The 18,454-nt window shown below is 40.6% G+C and overlaps 2 protein-coding genes across 4 annotated transcripts in view; one reads left to right on the plus strand and one right to left on the minus strand.

Moving 5' to 3' along the window:
* The window catches only part of LOC103478308 (basic helix-loop-helix transcription factor scleraxis), a 37,322-nt gene extending 33,351 nt beyond the window's left edge, over nt 1-3,971 (minus strand). The window contains exons 1-2 of one of the 2 annotated variants that reach the window (XM_008432055.3): nt 3,844-3,971; nt 2,788-2,881 (exon numbers count right to left, since the gene is read on the minus strand). The gene's annotated coding sequence lies outside the window, so the exon portion shown is untranslated. Of the gene's footprint in view, nt 1-2,787; nt 2,882-3,089; nt 3,224-3,843 lie in introns of those variants that run through there. The other variant, XM_081597560.1, reaches the window with a different exon arrangement.
* Nucleotides 3,972-5,538: 1,567 nt separating this feature from the next.
* Nucleotides 5,539-18,329, plus strand: si:dkey-33i11.1 (B-cell receptor CD22). Of its 2 annotated transcripts, XM_008432052.3 has the most exons (21): nt 5,539-6,170; nt 9,143-9,263; nt 9,459-9,701; nt 9,796-9,861; nt 10,566-10,664; nt 10,824-10,935; nt 11,006-11,151; nt 11,237-11,357; nt 11,957-12,090; nt 12,369-12,491; nt 13,082-13,228; nt 13,397-13,502; nt 13,782-13,945; nt 14,630-14,779; nt 14,888-15,022; nt 15,803-15,884; nt 15,996-16,044; nt 16,246-16,332; nt 16,414-16,547; nt 17,031-17,149; nt 18,063-18,329. In XM_008432052.3, exons 4-20 carry the CDS (start codon nt 9,813-9,815, stop codon nt 17,125-17,127), a joined length of 1,935 nt encoding a protein of 644 aa, XP_008430274.2. In that variant the 5' UTR covers nt 5,539-6,170; nt 9,143-9,263; nt 9,459-9,701; nt 9,796-9,812; the 3' UTR covers nt 17,128-17,149; nt 18,063-18,329. The 2 variants fall into 2 exon arrangements, with proteins under 2 accessions (XP_008430274.2, XP_081453688.1); XM_081597562.1 differs by having other exon boundaries at nt 5,541-6,170; nt 9,143-9,701; nt 14,891-15,022.
* The last annotated feature ends 125 nt before the right edge of the window (nt 18,330-18,454 follow it).

Here is an 18,454-nt window from a genome sequence, read left to right on the forward strand (position 1 = left end):
TATTAGTGTGCCATGATCCTTTTGAAGTCATGCTGTGGTTACAGGTTAAGCTCAAAGCCCACCAATCTTCATACTCAGTCTAACACAGACAGCAATGGGAAAGTAAAGAGAGAAAAAATGAGCATAGGTTTGTAAAAGTTTTCAGCCAGGGACCAAAGTCATTGTTTTTTTTTTTTTTCTTTCCCTCTCTCTGGGATCTGGGATCATTAAACACTATAAGAGTCGTGGTAATACGGACACCCAATAGAGACCCATTTTGGACTCTAACCCATAATCCAACCAACCAAGCTGTGAACTGGAATATATTGTTCATTTAACCCCATATCCTGAGGATTTTTGAGACTTTCTGTTCCCTATTATGGTTCCTGTTTAAAATTGGACTCACAGTTTCCACTAAACATAATCCAGACCGCTTTCATAGCTTTAGGAGCCAAATGAGGAACATATTGAGGCCTATCTACTAGCCTAACCCTCCACTTATAAGTCATTTTAATAAAGCACTAATACTTTTATTTTAATGATACAAAGACCTATAAAAACCTGCAGATGTGAAGTTCTCTCAGATTAAATAATGTTTAAGTTGTGTCCCCTGCTCGTTCTCATGATTCACTTCTTACCTGATCTCTACGAAAGAGAATTGAATGTGAGGCGTTAAAATTATTTACATTTAAATGAGGAGTATTAGATTGCAGGCTGCACAGTCACATGGTTTTTAAAACTGGTGCCTAGCAGAAAGAAGGTTGTGGGTTTGAATCCTGGCATAAAGTCTTGATGGATATATGTTTAATTTTTTTTCCCAGGTAGCCTGGCTTCCTCCCACAGGAGGAAAAAGGGGGATAAGTACAGGAGAGAAAAAAAATCTCTGCAGTCGAACAAGAAAACGGAAGACTGTATGGTGTTTTTTATGACGTTGTATTTTTGTGTTCTTACGATGTAAAGCATTTTGAACTGCCTTGTTGCTGAGATGTGAAATTAAAATAAACTTTTTTGAAAAATGCTCTGGAAAACACTCAGTTTCGACGGATACGCTAAATAAAATAAAGAAATACTGCCTGCTGTACAAAAAAAGACAAGTAGCATTCTTGCTAGCATAGCTCTTTCTTATCCAGTGAGCCTTTTTCTTGACTGAATTTCCTGGAAATGTCAGGATTGTTAAACTGTGGTGTAGTGATTTAAGAAATATATGTATTTTAGTTTATTATAGTCAAATTAGTTAAATTAAGGTCAAATTCTTGAAAAATTAGCTTGTTCGTGCCAATTACTTTTTGAAAAATGCTCTGATAAACACTGTTTCCATGGATACGCTAAATAAAATACATTAGCCATTTAATGTTACTACAATTAAATGATAGTAGTGGTAAACTAAACAATAAGTTTAGTTTGCAGATTTGTACAACAGCGTGCGGATCTAGATTTTCTTCTGACGAAAAGAAGAAAACGGCCGAGTGTTTGTCCAAAATCCTTGCACGAAATCTCCAGTTTTAGTAAGAAGTGCACATTTCACCATTCACACCATGTTGAAACTCTTGAATGTAATTAAATAAAGCTTGCACAGTAAAATATCTGCTCCAATTTTACCTGCATCTCTCCTGTACGTAGACAAAATACTCAATCCCACACAGTCTGTGAGAAAATCCAACTTTTTTTTTCCACACCTTTTTACTTTTCCACAAATATCTGCTCAAGATATCTCTTTCAGAAAATAAAAATTGTGAGTCACTGCTGTATATTTTGGTCCTCTAAAACAGCACTATTCTGAGGGTTATGTGATTGGAACAAATCCATTCGTTCGTATGTGCCGCTGACTCATTTGACTTCACCAGGTTGACCATTACATGTTAATGATTCACTTTGTGTGCACATATGACACATAAGTGAGAAAAGACAGTCAGCCTCAGATGCTGACATACTACGATCAATAATAATAAGGGTTCTATAATAAAAATGCATATATGTAAATTTCCAGAATCCTCTTACACACACCTGAGTGTTTGCCTCTCGTGACGGCATCGCCGTCGTAGCACTAATCTAATCTGGAGTGGTCTTGAAAGCCACCTTTTTTACGCAAAGCTTTCTTCCAGTTGCACTTTCTGGACTGAAAAAACAGAGGATGCATCTTTTTTTTTAAATGCATTAGTTAGTCACAAGCCCTTAAATAAAATTTGTAGAAGTTACTTCATTTACATTGGTTTACATTGGGGCTGCACAGTAGCGCAGTTGGTAGAGCTGTTGCCTTGCAGCAAGAAGGTTCTGGGTTCGATTCCCGGCCCCGGTCTTTCTGCATGGAGCTTGCATGTTCTCCCTGTGCATGCGTGGGTTTTCTCCGGGTACTCTGGTTTCCTCCCACAGTCCAAAAACATGACTGTCAGGTTAATTGGCCTCTCCAAATTGCCCCTAGGTGTGAGTGTGTGTGTGCATGGTTGTGTGTCCTGTGTGTCTCTGTGTTGCCCTGCGACAGACTGGCGACCTGTCCAGGGTGACCCCACCTCGCTCCCGGCACGCCAGCTGGAGATGGGCACCAGCAACCCTCCCGACCCCACTGAGGGACAAGGGTGTAAGAAAATGGATGGATGGATGGTTTACATTGACAGCTTAATAAACATAATAAATGAACTTGGATAAACTTCTTCTTTTTTTTTTTTACTTGTGATCAATTAAAGCAATTTTCTTTTTAAGCTGGAGCTGGATTCCCTTTTTTCAGTGTGTTCTAAATACGTGGGATATGGAAGGGAGAAATGGCAGCCAGCATAACCAAATACAGAGTCTCTACTGATGAGGTACTCCAACCTGATGTAGCCGACTATTTGGGCGACCTCCTGCTCTTGCCATGTTGCATCTTGGACAGGCTGCACAAGACCCCCTGCTCTTGACTGGGGAATGTCTGGTGACAAGCACATCAAACAAAGTTGGAGTCAATTATGCATATCCCTCAAGTTTTCATTTTTAATGAATTAGTGAATAGTTCACTGAAATTTAAAGACAGTTTACACAAGGAAAAGCATATCACCAGCACAACATCCCTTGACGCCTGCACAGAACACCGTGGTTCATACTGGAAAATATTAAAATATATATGTATATATATTTACCGTAAGCCAAACGTAACATATATAAGCAGTTGTTATTATCATCTTAGGATTAGCACTGGGAGTTGCTCAACAGAACGGAGGTTTAAGTCCCCAGCTTCACTCAGGTTGTCACTGTCAAGAGATGCTCCTGTCCCAGTTTGTGGTAAGAGCAGAAATACGTGTCATAATAGATTCCAAGCATGTATTCAGTTGAACCAGGACCATATTGTTATTTATTTAAAGCTGAAGGAAATACTTAAAGGAAATATAAAAGTAGTTAGACATGAAAGTTACCATTTCTCTAATATAGCTCATGTTAAATCATATTTGTTTGTAAATTGTTCTGTGTGTCAATATTAACTCTAATGTTTGGCAGTGATAGAGAATATGCAAAGAAAGCGTGTCTTTGACTATCATGCGGGAATTAAGCAGTTTTAGCGCACTGCCAGCTCCTGAAAATGAGGTCGAGACAAAAAGTTGGTAAAGACCAGGTCAGAAATACCGGTAATAGCATTCAACGATGTAACTCTGAAATGTCACGCTGTAATCTTATGAAATGACACTGACGCTTAGTGAATTCTTACACCTCGTGTTGATAAGACCATATAGCTTTAACCTAATGGCTTTGATTTTAGTTTGCGCGCCACCAAATCTAACCACAAAAAGGGCCTCAATTAGCTTTACAGTTATTTAACGCTGGCTTTGCTTTTTATTTTTCTGTTTGTCAAACTTAAGCTTCATGAAAGCTGTTAGTAAACAGAGATTTATGACTTACCAACATAATATTCCTGTTGACTGGCATGAATTGGTTGAAAGACTTCCTCAGAGTGTCGTGAAACCATCCTACACTAACTATAGACGTGTGAAGCACTTTTTCTTCTTCTGTAAGCTTTAATGTCGTTGCTGGACATTCATATTTCCCTTATTAGCGCCACTAGCGTTTGGGCTTGGAATTACAGGCACCTATAATCTGAACACAGCTGTCGGTCAAAGGACTGGTGAGATGAGTGAGCCAGGACAGGCGAACTTTCAGGTGGGCATATGCTGGGCATTACTAGATCATAGATGTGGCAAAGTTTATGTGGTAACAAAGAACGGAAGCTACATTTACAACACCTTACAAAGGCTAAGATAACAATTCAGCAATAATATTAAAATATTAACGTTATAATCAGGAGCGCCGCTAGGAAACTTGGGTCCCATGACAAAAAATAAAATCCCCCCCAAGCTGCTGTTACAATTTCTTGAGTCTATCTGACCCATCAAAAGCTTCACAATTTTAAAGGTTTGCAACTGCTTTAGTCCAATACTGATACTAGCACAATATTGCTACTGCTGTCTAAAGAAATGCAATGTTCTGACCAAAAACAACCAATCAGAACCAGGAGGACGGTCTTAGTACTGTCAATCAACCTCATTCACTCACTGCTAAGTGTGCTAATGGGAAATTTTATAAAGATTGTTTGAATTTCTGTGAGTAATAAATACATTGTTTTTGTTGTGTAACTGTAAAAAGAGTAGACAGGAAAAATCCACAGTCTCCCTGTAATGATGCTAACTAGCTTATCATTGGACACAGTGTGACAGGGGTGAGTAGTTATGCTGGTATCGGGGGTTAGAGCTGCACCTGTTGTTGAGAATGGTAAGAGGTACAGGGACAATTTAAATGTGTTGTTAAATTATTTCCTTCATTCATTAAATGTTAGTGAAATGGAGGCAAACAGTAGTCTGTAGCTAAGCAGCTAATTATGGTAAATGGTAATCTTACACAGTCTACTCACCTCTCTTGGAGAAAAACTGGGCTATAAATTGAAACTCTTGTCTTTTTCTCTCTTTTTGAAAACCTGACTTTATTATTTTTCTAAGCAGCATAGTAACTGCCGCTAAACAGGAACCAACTATTTTATGTGGATCCAGGGGGGTGTTCAAGGCAAATATGGACTATGGATTTTGTCTGGGAGGAATAATTTTTTTTTAAAAAACAATTTTAAAAACACGATATGATTAATTTTGTAACTGATATGGCCCCCGATTTTTTTTAATATTTCTGTAAGACATAGAAACTATTTTTTGTGGGAGGGGACCCTTGAAAAATGTCATAACACTGAGGAAACGATTATGGGTCTTACTTCCGGCGTCCACCGAAAGTCGCAGTATTTCATTGTAATTTGTAGGGTTTTTGGTTAATCTATATTCATGAGAGAAGTTACATCTCTTTTTTCGGTTATTGTACAATATTTAGTAAAACTTATTTACGGACACACTGTCTGCTATCAGAGAGCTTCTCAGTACAGAGAATCGTAATTATAAGTTTAATCACGGAGAACAACAGGAACACAGCGTTACGTTTTGTAACGGAATGACCGTGAATTAGCAGCGCTGCTAGTTTCTCTGAAAAACTGACAGTAATAAAGAAGAGAAAAGCAGGAACGTTCTGAGCTGCAGATTTGTGCCGACAGTATAAAACAGCAGAACTACATAATATTAGCTTGGTGTGATGTGAATTAGATTTTTCATTTGAATTAAAAAAATTATTAAGTTCACGAAGTGGCTTCAGCAAGCGTGTTTTATCATTATGTTTGGGCCAGTAATGAATTTCTATAAGACAAAATAAAATATCTAGGTTTATTTAGTCCATCAGAACCAGAACCTCGAGGTTCTCCGTTGCTGAGTGACGCTGCAGTCAGCGGAGAAATTACCGCAGCTGCTGCGCTTCAGACCGTAATACGGATAATCTCCCCTCACTGGACTAGAACCGAACCGAATCACACATTAACACCGGAAAGTGTCGTAAGATGCCCTTGTGGAGCTCGGGTAACTGTTGTGCTGTTCGTGGCTGTACTAATCAGACCCAGTTTAATTTGTGGCTGCAGCAACACGTGTGTTTTGAACATCCTCCCGAAACAATAAGGCAGACTTTCTGTGATAAGCGGTAGCTGTCATCACCTAACGACAGATAAGGAAACAAAAAGAATCAGGAGAGAGAAGACACAGAGGACTGAGGAGACACAGAAAATCCTGCTGAAAGTCCATAGAAGTTTCCTGATGCAACAGGAGGGGGACACCTGAGGACACAGAAAAAAGAGACAGAGATCATGTGAAGTAGGTCCTTCAATTACAAACCAAGCATTGCCATAAAATCTTATGCTGAAATTTCACCATTTCATCAGTGAGACATTGAATATTAAACAATTTTAGAAACATTGTAGAGAATCCAGCGTTGGTTTCTGATCCCAGATTCAGATTCTGCAGATCAGTAATGTCTCTGATCATCCCAGGTTGGATCTCCTCAGCCTGTAAACCTCCATCTTCAACACCACCAGTCAGATGAAAATGACTGACAAAGAAAATGTTGTTAGAACGTAGAGAATGGGAATTAACAGATCTACTTAAACTCTCTTTTACATAGATCTGTTAATTCGCATTCTTTACGTTCTAACATTTTTCTTTTGCATGTTCCACGTTTCCGAATTGAAAAAGGGAATCAGCTCCAGTCTGAAATCAAGATGTCAGAATTGATTTCACTGGATTTATTTCGAGCGATTCTTAAAAACAGGCAATGTGATTCTTTTAAACAGTGTCACTGTTTTTTAATTGTTTTATACTGTTTTACACTTGAGCATATGTATTAATTCATTTTATTTTGTAACCAGGTTGCTGGATATTGCAGATTTCTGCCCAGGTCCCTCTTGAAAATGAGATCTGCATCAACGGGGTGGTTAAATGAAGGAAATAAAAAAAAAAATATGGAGGAAGCAAGTAACATCAAGTTTTGGAAAAAAGGGGAAAAAAACAGCAACATATTTTTACAGAAAACATCAAATATAGGCAAAAAGAAAGTAAAAACTTTTTGAGTCCTTCCATCTTAGGGTGTCTTATTTACACCAATCATGTTTGATTAGGCTAACAAGTAGCAGCTGGTTGACTTTTGATACTGTTGAAGAAGACTTTAGGTTATTAGGAATTTTGGAAATCTCTGGCTCTATCTTCTTCTCACGGATCCCAGGTTCTCCCGGCGGGCCGAAGTGAAGCCACACAGAAAACTACGATGAGTGTGGACGTCACAGAATTACAGAGTTTAATCCAATAGAAGACAACGTATGAAATTACAACATAAACTGCAGAACAACAGAGACATACATTAATTTACCTGAGACAAATGGAAAAGAAAAAGAAAGAAAGAAAGAAAGAAAGAAAGAAAGAAAGAAAGAAAGAAAGAAAGAAAGAAACAAAAGCAAAGACGTCTTTGGAGAATTGCAAGAGCAAAATCTAATTTGTTACTCATGTGTAGAAAGTTTTATAGTAAAGGCGTATTCTTGTCTTTAATTTATTCAAATAAGGCGTATCTTTGCTCATCCAACCAGGAGCTGTCTCTGACCCTCTCTAAAGTCAGAAACTCCCTGCAATGTTTCCACAATCAAAAGCCATTTGTCCCCTTTGTCTAAACAGAGTGGAAGCAGAGCTTCTCCTCTTCTAGCCTGGACTCCTGCTGTTTTATGGCTTTTCACAGATCAGTGTAAAAGCTAGAACTTCTCCTGATTGTTTCCCACACAGACAAAGGGCAGATCAGAAGATCTTAGCAAACAATCTGCTGTAACCACAGGTAAAATAAAGGTCAATAGGGAGGAATGTTATTAATTTTAAAACTATAACTAGGCTATTTCAATCAAGACATGTTAAGTTTTAAAACTGGCATATTCTAAATTTATTTTCTTAATAATACCTACCAGAAACTTTTAGGGTCATCCCTTCAAAATGATATTGGCACAAACGTTTGACACAAGTTTAGTTAGTTTTTGGCCAAATGAAATTATGACTAGCTAAATTCTACCAGGTTGCTTTATCTGTGCATCCACGGTTTCATTTCCGTGGAGGGCTTGCGAGCAGAGATTGACAGAAAAGTTAAACTGCACATCATCATTACTCCTGGGTCAGAGCTGGGCTAAGTAGCCTATTGGCTAAACCTGACATCTATTGGCCAAGCCACAGCAGGGTAGGATGTTAAAGTCATTTCGACTCATCAGGCTAAGTGGACACAGTTGACTGAAAGGTCTCGAACCTCCACACGTCTGGCTGCGGGTAGCTTTCATTGCCAACCGTTCTCAATTAGAGCAGAGGATAAGAGGACATCTGGGCGGCGGAGTCAACGTCTGTTTGACTTATGTATATTAATGTCCGCCCACAGGCCTGGTTTCATTTCATAAATAAACCTTACATGGAGCTACAAATGTCAGTCACTCTGTTTACAGCTTGGACTGATGCTGAGACAATATCCAAGCAGAGGGAGAACCTACCGACTTTTACTATGATAACGTGCCTCACTAACTCCTTTACATGAACAGAGTCAAAGTACTTTTGCATAATAAACTAAAACGAAAATACAAAGCCTGCCAAAAAAAGGCAGACGATCCAGTGGTCTCAGGTTTACACACCATCTGTTAGTACTAAATACAATTTTTACAACCTTAACTTTTCAGCCTTTTTATGGTTGAGATCATTTTCTTAATTACTCAAGAATTAAAACCTTGGTTTTTATTCCTATCAGATCATGTAAGCAAAAAAAAAAAAAAAGAATTTTAATATACAAAAAGTTTATTTACAGTGAGCAATGATGAAACACTTTTTTACATACAGTGCAGTAAACTCTCCTCTGTTTTGTTTTTTCTTTGCATTTTGTTTGTTAATCCTTGCTGTGTCATTTGCACATGACTCAAAGCATGTGCAAAAGATGCACAAGCTTTGAGTCATGTGCAAATGTACCTATGTGCAGGTACTATGCACATAGAAAGATGCATAGTACCTGCATCTTTCTATGTGCTTCTATAAAAAAATAGCTTTAGGTTTGTTTGGATTTTAACACATTTATTGGCAGCTTTAGTGCCAAAATAATTGTGAAAATTCTTTTATTTGTCAAATAATCATAATCACATAATAATCACATAATCACATAATGTGATAATCCAAAAGTTCCAAAAAGTTAGAAATTCTGTCTCACTTCGTACATAGTAAACTGATGTAGTATTGAATGATACTGTAAAATATTACTGAACCAATTTTTTATGCTTTACTTTAAGGTTGATCAGCATGTAGAAGCTTTTACTTTGGAAATTCCTATGAAGATTCCAGGCTGCCTGTAGCCCCTTCCTGTGAATATTGAGCCTTTTTTGGGTGAAATTACCTTTTAAAAAAGCCACTGTGAGTATGTTTTTCCCAACTAAGAGAGAAGGAGCAGAAGAAGAAGGAGGAGGAATGAATGCCTGTTACATAACAAGTGAATCGAACACATACAAGTCAAATGTTAATGGCATTTGACTTGTAGCACAGACACGTGTCTCTGAAACCGCTGCAGAAGTGATAAGATCACATGGATGTCACAATTTCTTCTTTTAGCTCATCTTTTGAGACAGATTCAGACGGAGAAGTGGAATCAAGAGCAACAGTGGAAATGGGTTAAACAATGACGGATGAGGAGTCGATCACCCGCCTCACCCCTCCTCCCATCTGACACACGCCAAACACTGAGCCTGTCTCATCGCTATAAAACCTCCTCACCTCCATCACTGTCAGGGACGCAAACATCCTGAAGTGTCTGTGTTTATCTGACTGGCTGAGGTGGATGCAGATACTCTGAGGGTGAGTTCTTGAGATTTAAATAGTTTGATGACGTCTTGTGTGATCGGCGAGTTCTTCTTCAGCTCTCACCCGGTTGTTTATTGTGACATAACAGAGCTCGTGTCAGCGGAGATGTTGGCAGGTGCGTTAGTTCTGGGCACCATCCTCACAGCTATACCAGGTATGAGAGAAATGGCAATATTCTTCTTTAAAGTTTAGTTTTTTCTAAAAACTGGAATCAAACAAGGTGTGTTGAGTGCACAGATTTAAATTTTGGGGGGGGATTGTTCAGTTACAGATTAATTTTTAAATCCAGGATTTATATTTTTTACTTTTAAGTTTTAAAATCAAGTGGTCGATTTTTGAGAGCCATTATGTCCACAATGTCCTGCAGCCAGGTGCCCTTCTCTTTACACTCCGGTTTATTTATAAGTATTGATTGTCTTTTGTGCAAGGTAGTCAGCCAGGCCCACAGTCAGCAGCACAGGTCGACGCCACAGCTGCACATCAAGGAGAACACTTCCTGCTTAACTTTGAAATGCTCACTCTCTGAGATTTCATGTTTGAAATACATTGGAAAAACAATTGGCCATGTACTTGTTGCATGTCACCACCCTGTTTACAGTCAAGAGATGGTAATTCAGGTGAGAACTGGAGAAAAAGTGGTGGAATGGATGCTGATTTTTGTGCATTTTTACCAGTGGCATGCACAGACATTTAGGGAAGAGGTACACAAGTGGACAAGAAGTTCACCTCATGCAACCATGGTTTTTACTGTAACATATGTATTTGTTTGCTTCAAATTGCTACTTGTATTTTTTGTGCTTAGATTCCTAAATTAAGAGCCCTGACAATTGAAAGATTCATAGCGTTTGTGTCACCTAGGTACTCAGAGTGGGTGGAGTGTGTCGTTTTCCAGAAGAGTGATCTGTGTGTGGGCAGGAACTACAGTCACTCTGCCCTGCCGTTATGACTACCCCTCAGGTTGATCATTTGCTCATTTTGCATTTTGAATTTTTTTTCCCACTTCACACTAATAGTATGATGTGTTGGTGTATCTCATTAAGTATCAGTAAAGTATGTTGTTGTTTATGGCTTTAGGATATGTTTAAGTGAACAACAACATTGTGCAAAACTCCCCAGGTCACACTGTGAGGCGCGTTATGTGGTTCCGTGTCTCTGTTGAGGGTCGCAGGGAGTTTGCTCACCACACCGACCCCAACCAGATCAGCCCGTCTTACCGTGGGCGCACGCGGTGAGAACAACTGCGAGTGCTGTGATTGTTACAGTAGAATTACGTTACTGAGCTGCTGCCTGGATTCTAGCTACGCCGGGGGAAGTTATTCCAGCTGCTCGGTTCAGATTCGGGGTGTGAAGCTGGGCGATGCGGGCCAGTATCACTTCAGGTTTGAGACAGACCAGCCGCTGGGGAGATGGACCTCACCTGACACCATTACTCTGGATGTCACAGGTAGGTGAGCAGAAGCTAAAGCTGCTGAGACATTTCAGAAAAATCTCAGTATTTAATGACGTGTGTTTGTCTCTGTGTTTCACAGACCTCCAGGTTCAGGTGCATCCAGCGAGGCCAGGCAACATGTTTGGATTTGGAGAAACTGTCTTTGTAGGTTGCCAAGCCAGAGGATGTGCTGCCCCAGGGAGAAGCCTGGCACTCTACAGGTAAGTCCCATTTTATTATTATGAGCAGCCATCTACTGTGACCAGATAGGGATGGACAGGACACGAAGGAGACGCGAAACACATTACCGAATAGTCACGGGGTCAGAATTACTTTTTAAAAGTAGAGTAAGAAGGCAAATGTAAATTATTAGCAATAGGTCAATCAATGGTTTTATCCAGGAAAGAAGATGGAGCAAAAGCAATAAAACAGAAGTACTTTCTGTGGGAAAAACAAAGAGAATACACACAGTTAATGGCAGCAATAGCTCTGTCAGTGAATGTGTACAGGAAAGAGGCACAACTAAACCCTGGTTAGGTGGATCTTTGGATGCAGAAATAAGAGAGAAAAAGGTGAGAGATCAGAGAAACGACATTTATTTGACATAGCTAAAAGTGGCACCTTTGAGTTAGTTCAGGCCATCCACTACAGCTGTGCTATCTGTCTAACTAGCCCAATGCTAACTGGCTAGCTAGCTGGCTAACTAGCCCAAAGTTGGCATTGTGTCGAGTTTTCTTTCCACCCCCCATCCCTATCTCTTACCAGCTAATGGAAAGAAATCATAGTTCACCATCAGCTCCATTATCATGTGATGTCTTAGGAACGGATTGAACCTCGGCTCGAATGAGAAAAAGATGATTAACCGCTTTGACCAGCAGCACGCAGGTTCATACACCTGCCGACCAATCCCACCGCAGAACGTCCAGTCACCATCCGTCTCTCTGACAATGGGGCGTAAGTAATGTCAGCCAAGAAAAACAGAAACTTTTATGATTTTTGAATGTTTTATACCGTGGACATGCATCTGGAAGTAATGGACAGGGGATAATATTTATTTTGCTCTCATTCTTAGACGAGGACAAATGTCTTACAATTTGAAGAAAGCATGAAGTCGAGATTTTAGGGAAAAATAATCAGACGCTTTACTTCACATAATAGGCTGGAATATTTGAATAAAAAAGCTGTTTATATTTTGTCCTAAAACATGATTTCTCCATTGTTTCTCACCATAGACAGTCCTCGCTCCACTTCCATTGCAGCGTTTCCTGCGGGAGAGTTGTCAGAGGGGGGTTCAGTCACTCTGACCTGCAGCAGCGATGCAGCCCCACCTGTTGAGAGCTTCGCATGGTTTAAAGGTACACAGCAGGGACTACCTGCTGAATGTTGGTCGGTTGTGAGCTTTGAAGATTGTTTTATAATCGCATGCTGTCCTCCTGACTCAACAAGATGTCCAGATCGATATGGTGTCCATCTAATCTAGTGGCCAGTCGCTGAAAGAAATAGGCCGCTGTGTCACATCATATTTATAACCACAAGGAAACTTATTAAGGATATAAAGAAAGAAAGTGCTTCAGTTGCATGTGTTTTGTATAGATAAATAGGAGGGACAACAAATGTACCACCAATAATCTTAAAGTAAAACAATTACTTCTTAGCATGTTATCACAAACAATATTAATTTCACTTTAACTTTAAATATTTTCTTCAGTCATTCTTTTAATAAATTACTTTTAACTTAACAGTGAGTAAATAGGTAAACGAACAATGTTCCAGTTTGTTTACCTACAAAGTGAAAGGGACAGGTGCGCTCGATTCTTTGCAAGTCACACGCCCATTGGGGTGGAGATAGTAAAACCTTTCAAACTGTCAGAATTTCTGGTTTTAAATGATAGTTGTCACTTTTTATGTCGGAGTGTAAATACACATTTTTCTCCTTTCTTTGCAGACATGGAGAGCGGCAGCATTCCAGACAGCTTCCGTCCTCAGCTCCACCTGTCCTACCTGAAGTACACAGACAGAGGAGAGTACTACTGCGTCGCTCGCAACTCACTGGGAACAGACCGCTCCGGATCACTTCTTCTCAACGTCAGCTGTGCGTCTTTTAGCCGTATCGTGGTCCAGATGCATCACAGAGATGCAGCAGGAATATTTATGATAATTAAGTATTCCGCTAACCAGTTATGCAGCAGGACGGCAAAGATTAACATCAGGGTCTTTATTGTTTAACTTTATGTTTTCTGCTCCTGTTCCTCCTGTGCAGACTCTCCCAAAAACACACACGTGTGGACGAGTCCTCAGAGAGACATCAGAGAGGGCTCGTCTGTAAACCTGAGCTGCAGCAGCCACGCCCAGCCTCCTCCCAGCAGGTAAGACATCACCTTGAATCAGACCCATACAACTTTCTTTACTTTCCCCATTTTTTTTTCTAATGATGTTTTTGTTACTTCATCATGTCATGCATTTGTTGTGGCCTTATTATTTTAATAATAATAATAATAATAATAATAATAATAATAATAATAATAATAATAATAATAATAATAAGGCCCTCGTGTCTTCTTGTTGATTTGATGATGTCAAAAATCTCTTGAAATAACTGGGCCCAGTGGTCACCGTCATCATCACTTCCCTGATTTTCTCTGCAGGTATGTTTGGTATCGAATCATAGGTGACCAGGTGGTGCCTAAAGGTCACAATCAGAACCTGACCTTTCCTTCTGTGGGGGCTCAACACGCGGGTCAGTACTACTGCATAGCATCAAACCGACTGGGTTCCCAATCCTCTCTTGTCTCTTCACTAACAGTCCTCTGTAAGTATAAGACGCATCCCTTCACCTTTTTCTTTTTTTATAACCCCCCTTTTTTTCAAACTAATTAACATTGTCCTGCAAACATATTCATACCTGGTGAACTGCTTAAAATCAGACATGTGGAAGAAGACTCCTCGGGTTCTCTGTGACGTTTTGGGTCAGTAATTCATGGAGCGTCCAGCAGGAGCTCTACGCTGGTTGTCCATAAAGTTTCTCTGGGTCAACATGTGGAAGTCCTTACCCACTGAACTAAAACTGAACTCTGACTGGGGTCATTTCAGATCAACCTGAAGAAGGAACTTGAGCTTTTTTTTTTGTAAAAAAAAAACAAAAAGCAAACAGTCTTTAGATGTACAACATGGCAGAGACAAACTAAATATTGATCTTTATATATTTTCAAATGTATCATTTCCATTCTTAGTCCTAAATCTATGTGCTACTTTGTCTTAGCTTTACATAAAATACTCAGCATTTTATGGTTATAACAAGACGAGATGTGACAAAGTTGGAGGGCTGTGATGGTCAAACTGCTGGTCTTTGCTTCACTCTCTGGCTTGACTTGTCTTTGATTTTAAACAGTAACAAGACCAAAATGATTAGAACTGCATGTTGAACTTCAGCTTGTCTTTATGAAAAAATGATTTATTATAACATCAATCTTCTTTTCTTCCCTCCTCTGCGCAGATCCCCCTAAGAACACCTCCATTCTGGCTCGCCCTTCCAGTGTGGTGGACGCGGGCCGACCACTGACCCTGACCTGCAGCAGTCAGGCCTACCCAGCCGTGGACAACTTCACCTGGCACAGACTCGCTCTGGATGGTGGCACTGTTCACTGTTAGCTCTGATTGTTTTTACTTTTTTTCTTTGTGGTGAATGTTTGCAGTCACCGTTTGACTTAAATGAAAACTGTAAAGCTTACCGTTTCCCCTGTTCTTGGTGAAGCAGCATGGGTCACCAAGTCTGGGCCCGTCTTCACCTTCTCAGAGGTCGGACCTGGTGAGAGCGGTCAGTATTACTGCGAGGCCAGGAACCGAATCGGGTCCCACAGCTCTCCAGTCCTGACAGTCAGAGTCAGAGGTACAAATCAGCTCTGATGGATCATCTTGAATGTTGCCATTTTCCTGAACATGTAATTTCGTCTCTTATGATCAGTCCTGTTTTATTTTGTTTAGTTCCTCTTTTTATTTTTTTATAACTATTATGGGCAATCTTTTTGCTTTAAATTACCAACATAATCTACTAAAGTGCAGCCATCTTAGCATTCAGCATTCAAGTGTTTACTTCTGTTAAGTGAGAATGGGAATACTAGGTTTCACTGCAGTGAAACCCACCTGCTGCATATTTACAGCCATGTTTCTGATTATCTCAGACGCTGCAGAAGAAGAAGAAGAAAAAGGAGAAAAAAAAACTGCCTCTGAGTATTTGTCAGTGTTTATACCACCGAAGGTTTTCAGATATGGTTTCTGTTTGTCTGCGGCGATGAGCGATGAAGCCTCCCTGTCACCGTCGCAGCGATCCGTCCGTCCGGCCTCTGGCTTTCATTGTTTTTCTATGATTCACTGTGAGTCATGTAAACCGCTCTCTCTATTAAGAGAGGAGATGATGAGGTGCTGCGGAAAACTGCTACTCGAGTCTAGACGGCTGAAGAAATGGAGCTTTGGAAAGAAGAAGTGGAAATACAAGACTCGAGTCCAGACTGGCGTTTTCTGACGTGCAGATCTTTAGCTCCTCAAATCACTTTCCTTTTCTATTTTTATGACTTCTGTTGGGTTTTAGCCCGCTGAGCTTCCTGCTTTTGCGTTCGGCGACTTCGTGTTTCTGTCGTGCCGGTGACGTTTGCGATGTCTCCGACTGCAGGTCGTTTAAAGGCGATCGCCTTGGCTTCGGCGGTGGGCGTGTCTGCTGGTCTCATCACGCTGACGGTGGCCGTCATGATCAGGTGACTGGAAGTACCTTCGCCTCTGCAGCAGCTGTTTTTTTCCTTCCTGTTTATTCATCACTTTTCTTCATCAAGCTTTGCCACTGACTGTGTCTCTCTCTGCGTTCACAGCAAGAACATGCACAGAGTAGACACGGAGTCCGTAGACGATGTAAACAAGGTACAGCTGTCTTTGTCGTTTTTAATTAGTCTAAGAATATTTCAGCATTTTGTGTTTTACTGAAGCTGACAGTAGGAGAAAACACGGGTTTGAAGAATGAACCAGGTTACCGCAGTAAAGTCTGGAATGGTTTTTCATGATTTGTGATCCTATTTATCTGGTTTATCCTCTGAGGTTTGTGTCTCTTCCGTTTGACCCCAGCGTCCAGCGGCGACACCCGACACCCTGCGCCGTGAGCCGGCCGAACAAACCCTCCCCGTTCGAACAGGCAAGATGTCCGACATCCCGGTGAGCCGCGCTCAACGTCAACTGGCGGAAGGTTCACCGACGAAAGGGAAGAGGAATTAGATGTTTTTCATGTGCACACAGGAGGAGTCGGAGGATTTAAGCGACACCTCCCACCCCTCCATCGTTCCTCTGATGGACGCTCCGCCAATCAAAGAAGTTTCAGGCCGCAGCTCCGCCTCCAACTTCATCACTGTGCACTACTCCAGGATGTCCAGGTGGACACTAACCAAAGCATGCAATGTTTTGTTTTTCCTTTTCCCTTACAAAAAAAGTAACAGCTCCACCGACAGATTATTAAACTTCTAAGTATTATTTCACATTGTGAGTGAAAACAAACTCCTATATTTTGTTGACAAGTTACCAGTTAGTTTTGTCTTATTTCAAAGTGTACTAAAACATTTGCACAAGAAACTAGACCAAAAATACTTAGTAAGGTTTTGTGTTAGGGTTAGAAATGTTTGGGAGTACTACTAACTGTGACACCAGCGATCCAGTTTGTGAAAATGTTTCTTCCCCCACTAGATGAGCCTAATCAGGTTAAAGCTGGGAGTTTACCAAATGGTAGAACATGGCACTGCGATGTGAAAGAATTTCACATCAATCAGTGTAGAGGATTTTTTCTTAACATCGTCTTTTTGTCTGGAAGATTGTGTTTTTGTGAACTTACCAATTTGGTGGACCTCATCTGTTTCCTGCAGCCCGGATCAGGTCCAGGTGCACAACATGAGAGGAGAGAGGAAACCGAGGGATTCTTCCAAAGTTGTTTACACTTTACTGCCCCAGCCGCGGCACTGAGCAGGAGGAAACGCCTCGTTAGGTACGACTCCTCACAGCACACACTGCAGAGGACAGAACCCTCTTCTCTGACGCTTTGAGCTTTGAGATGGTTCCATCAACATTTCACAAATGCAGCAGAAATGGTAACATGTAACAGTGGAACGAGTTTCCTGAACGATTTAAAGTGGCAGAGTTGACCAATGAAAAGAGAAATCAGATTCCAATCTCTCATGTACCTCTGTTAGGTTGTGATCTATTTATTTTTGCCTCTTTTTAGTTTAAATGTACTAAAATAAGGATAAAACTACGTTCCCAACAGTGTGTTGGTTTGCCTTTTGTTTTGGTCTGAATCACTGAGGCCTGGGTTTCACCAGACCCCTGAAGAAACAAGATGTTAGCAGCAAGTGCTGTCAATCCAGTGAGATTTGAAAGGGAGCGTCCATACATAGGTTGAATGTGCAGCACATCCTGCAGATGTTTGATTGAGATCTTGGAGACCAAGTCAACACCTCACATCAGCCACCTCTTACTGGTTCTTCAAAAGAAGATCTGTTCCAGCAGCGCTAGAAATGTTCAACGCTGCTCATATTAAAAGAAAGCTGGTGCTTAAGAACTGGTTTAGAAATGCTGTGTATGGATTTAGTGAACTGTTACTGTAAACACAGCTCTATGTGGTTGGTGTTAGTGCTAATCTGATTATTTACTAATGCCGAAACCGTCTTTACTCTGTTGTCTTGATCCAGAATAAATAAACTCAAGGGATTTAAACATGGCGCCTTCATAGTTCTGATTGGCTGTTGGTCCCCACACTCTCAAATCGTTACACAAAGGACAAATGTCCACCGTCTGCCCTGGGTACCATGAGGAAGAAATATTCACTTTACCCACCATGTTATGTGTGATCAGCGTTCATCCTCCTGATATTCTGTTGCTCTGTTGTCTTTGTCCCACAGAACACCTGGACCGGTCTGGTGTGGACCGGACTCTTTGCTTCCATCACCTGGTGGCGCAGAGCACTTCCTGTATCAGTGAATGGTGTGACACCACTCCAGTTCAGGCAGCTGAGAACCTCTCTGTGAACCCGGCTCCTGAACTCTGCTGCATGTTTTCTCCTCTTTTCTTTCAATGCATCCCGGAGTGGCATGCTGTCCAGTGAGGTGAAAATGCTTTAAAGTTCTTAACGGGTAAAGCACAAATATTAAAAAAAACACCTCACTCTGCCTGGTTTGCACTTCTGTTTTCTTTCTCCAGTGACATTTTGGCACAGAATGTATATTTGCTATGTTATCTTGTGCCTTCTCTGACCATTTAGACTGCTGAATGTTTGTATTCTAACATAATTATC

This window comes from Poecilia reticulata, chromosome 16 (assembly GCF_904066995.2).
Source record: "Poecilia reticulata chromosome 16, P_reticulata-male-v2, whole genome shotgun sequence".
NCBI classification, from domain to species: domain Eukaryota; kingdom Metazoa; phylum Chordata; class Actinopteri; order Cyprinodontiformes; family Poeciliidae; genus Poecilia; species Poecilia reticulata.

Coding starts and splice junctions, on each gene's coding strand:
- si:dkey-33i11.1 (XM_008432052.3), top strand. CDS start 9,813: ATGTTGGCAGGTGCGTTAGTTCTGGGCACCATCCTCACAGCTATACCA. Junction 14,780..14,887: donor GGATGGTGGCACTGTTCACT/GTTAGCTCTGAT, acceptor TTCTTGGTGAAG/CAGCATGGGTCACCAAGTCT. Junction 15,023..15,802: donor CCTGACAGTCAGAGTCAGAG/GTACAAATCAGC, acceptor CTCCGACTGCAG/GTCGTTTAAAGGCGATCGCC.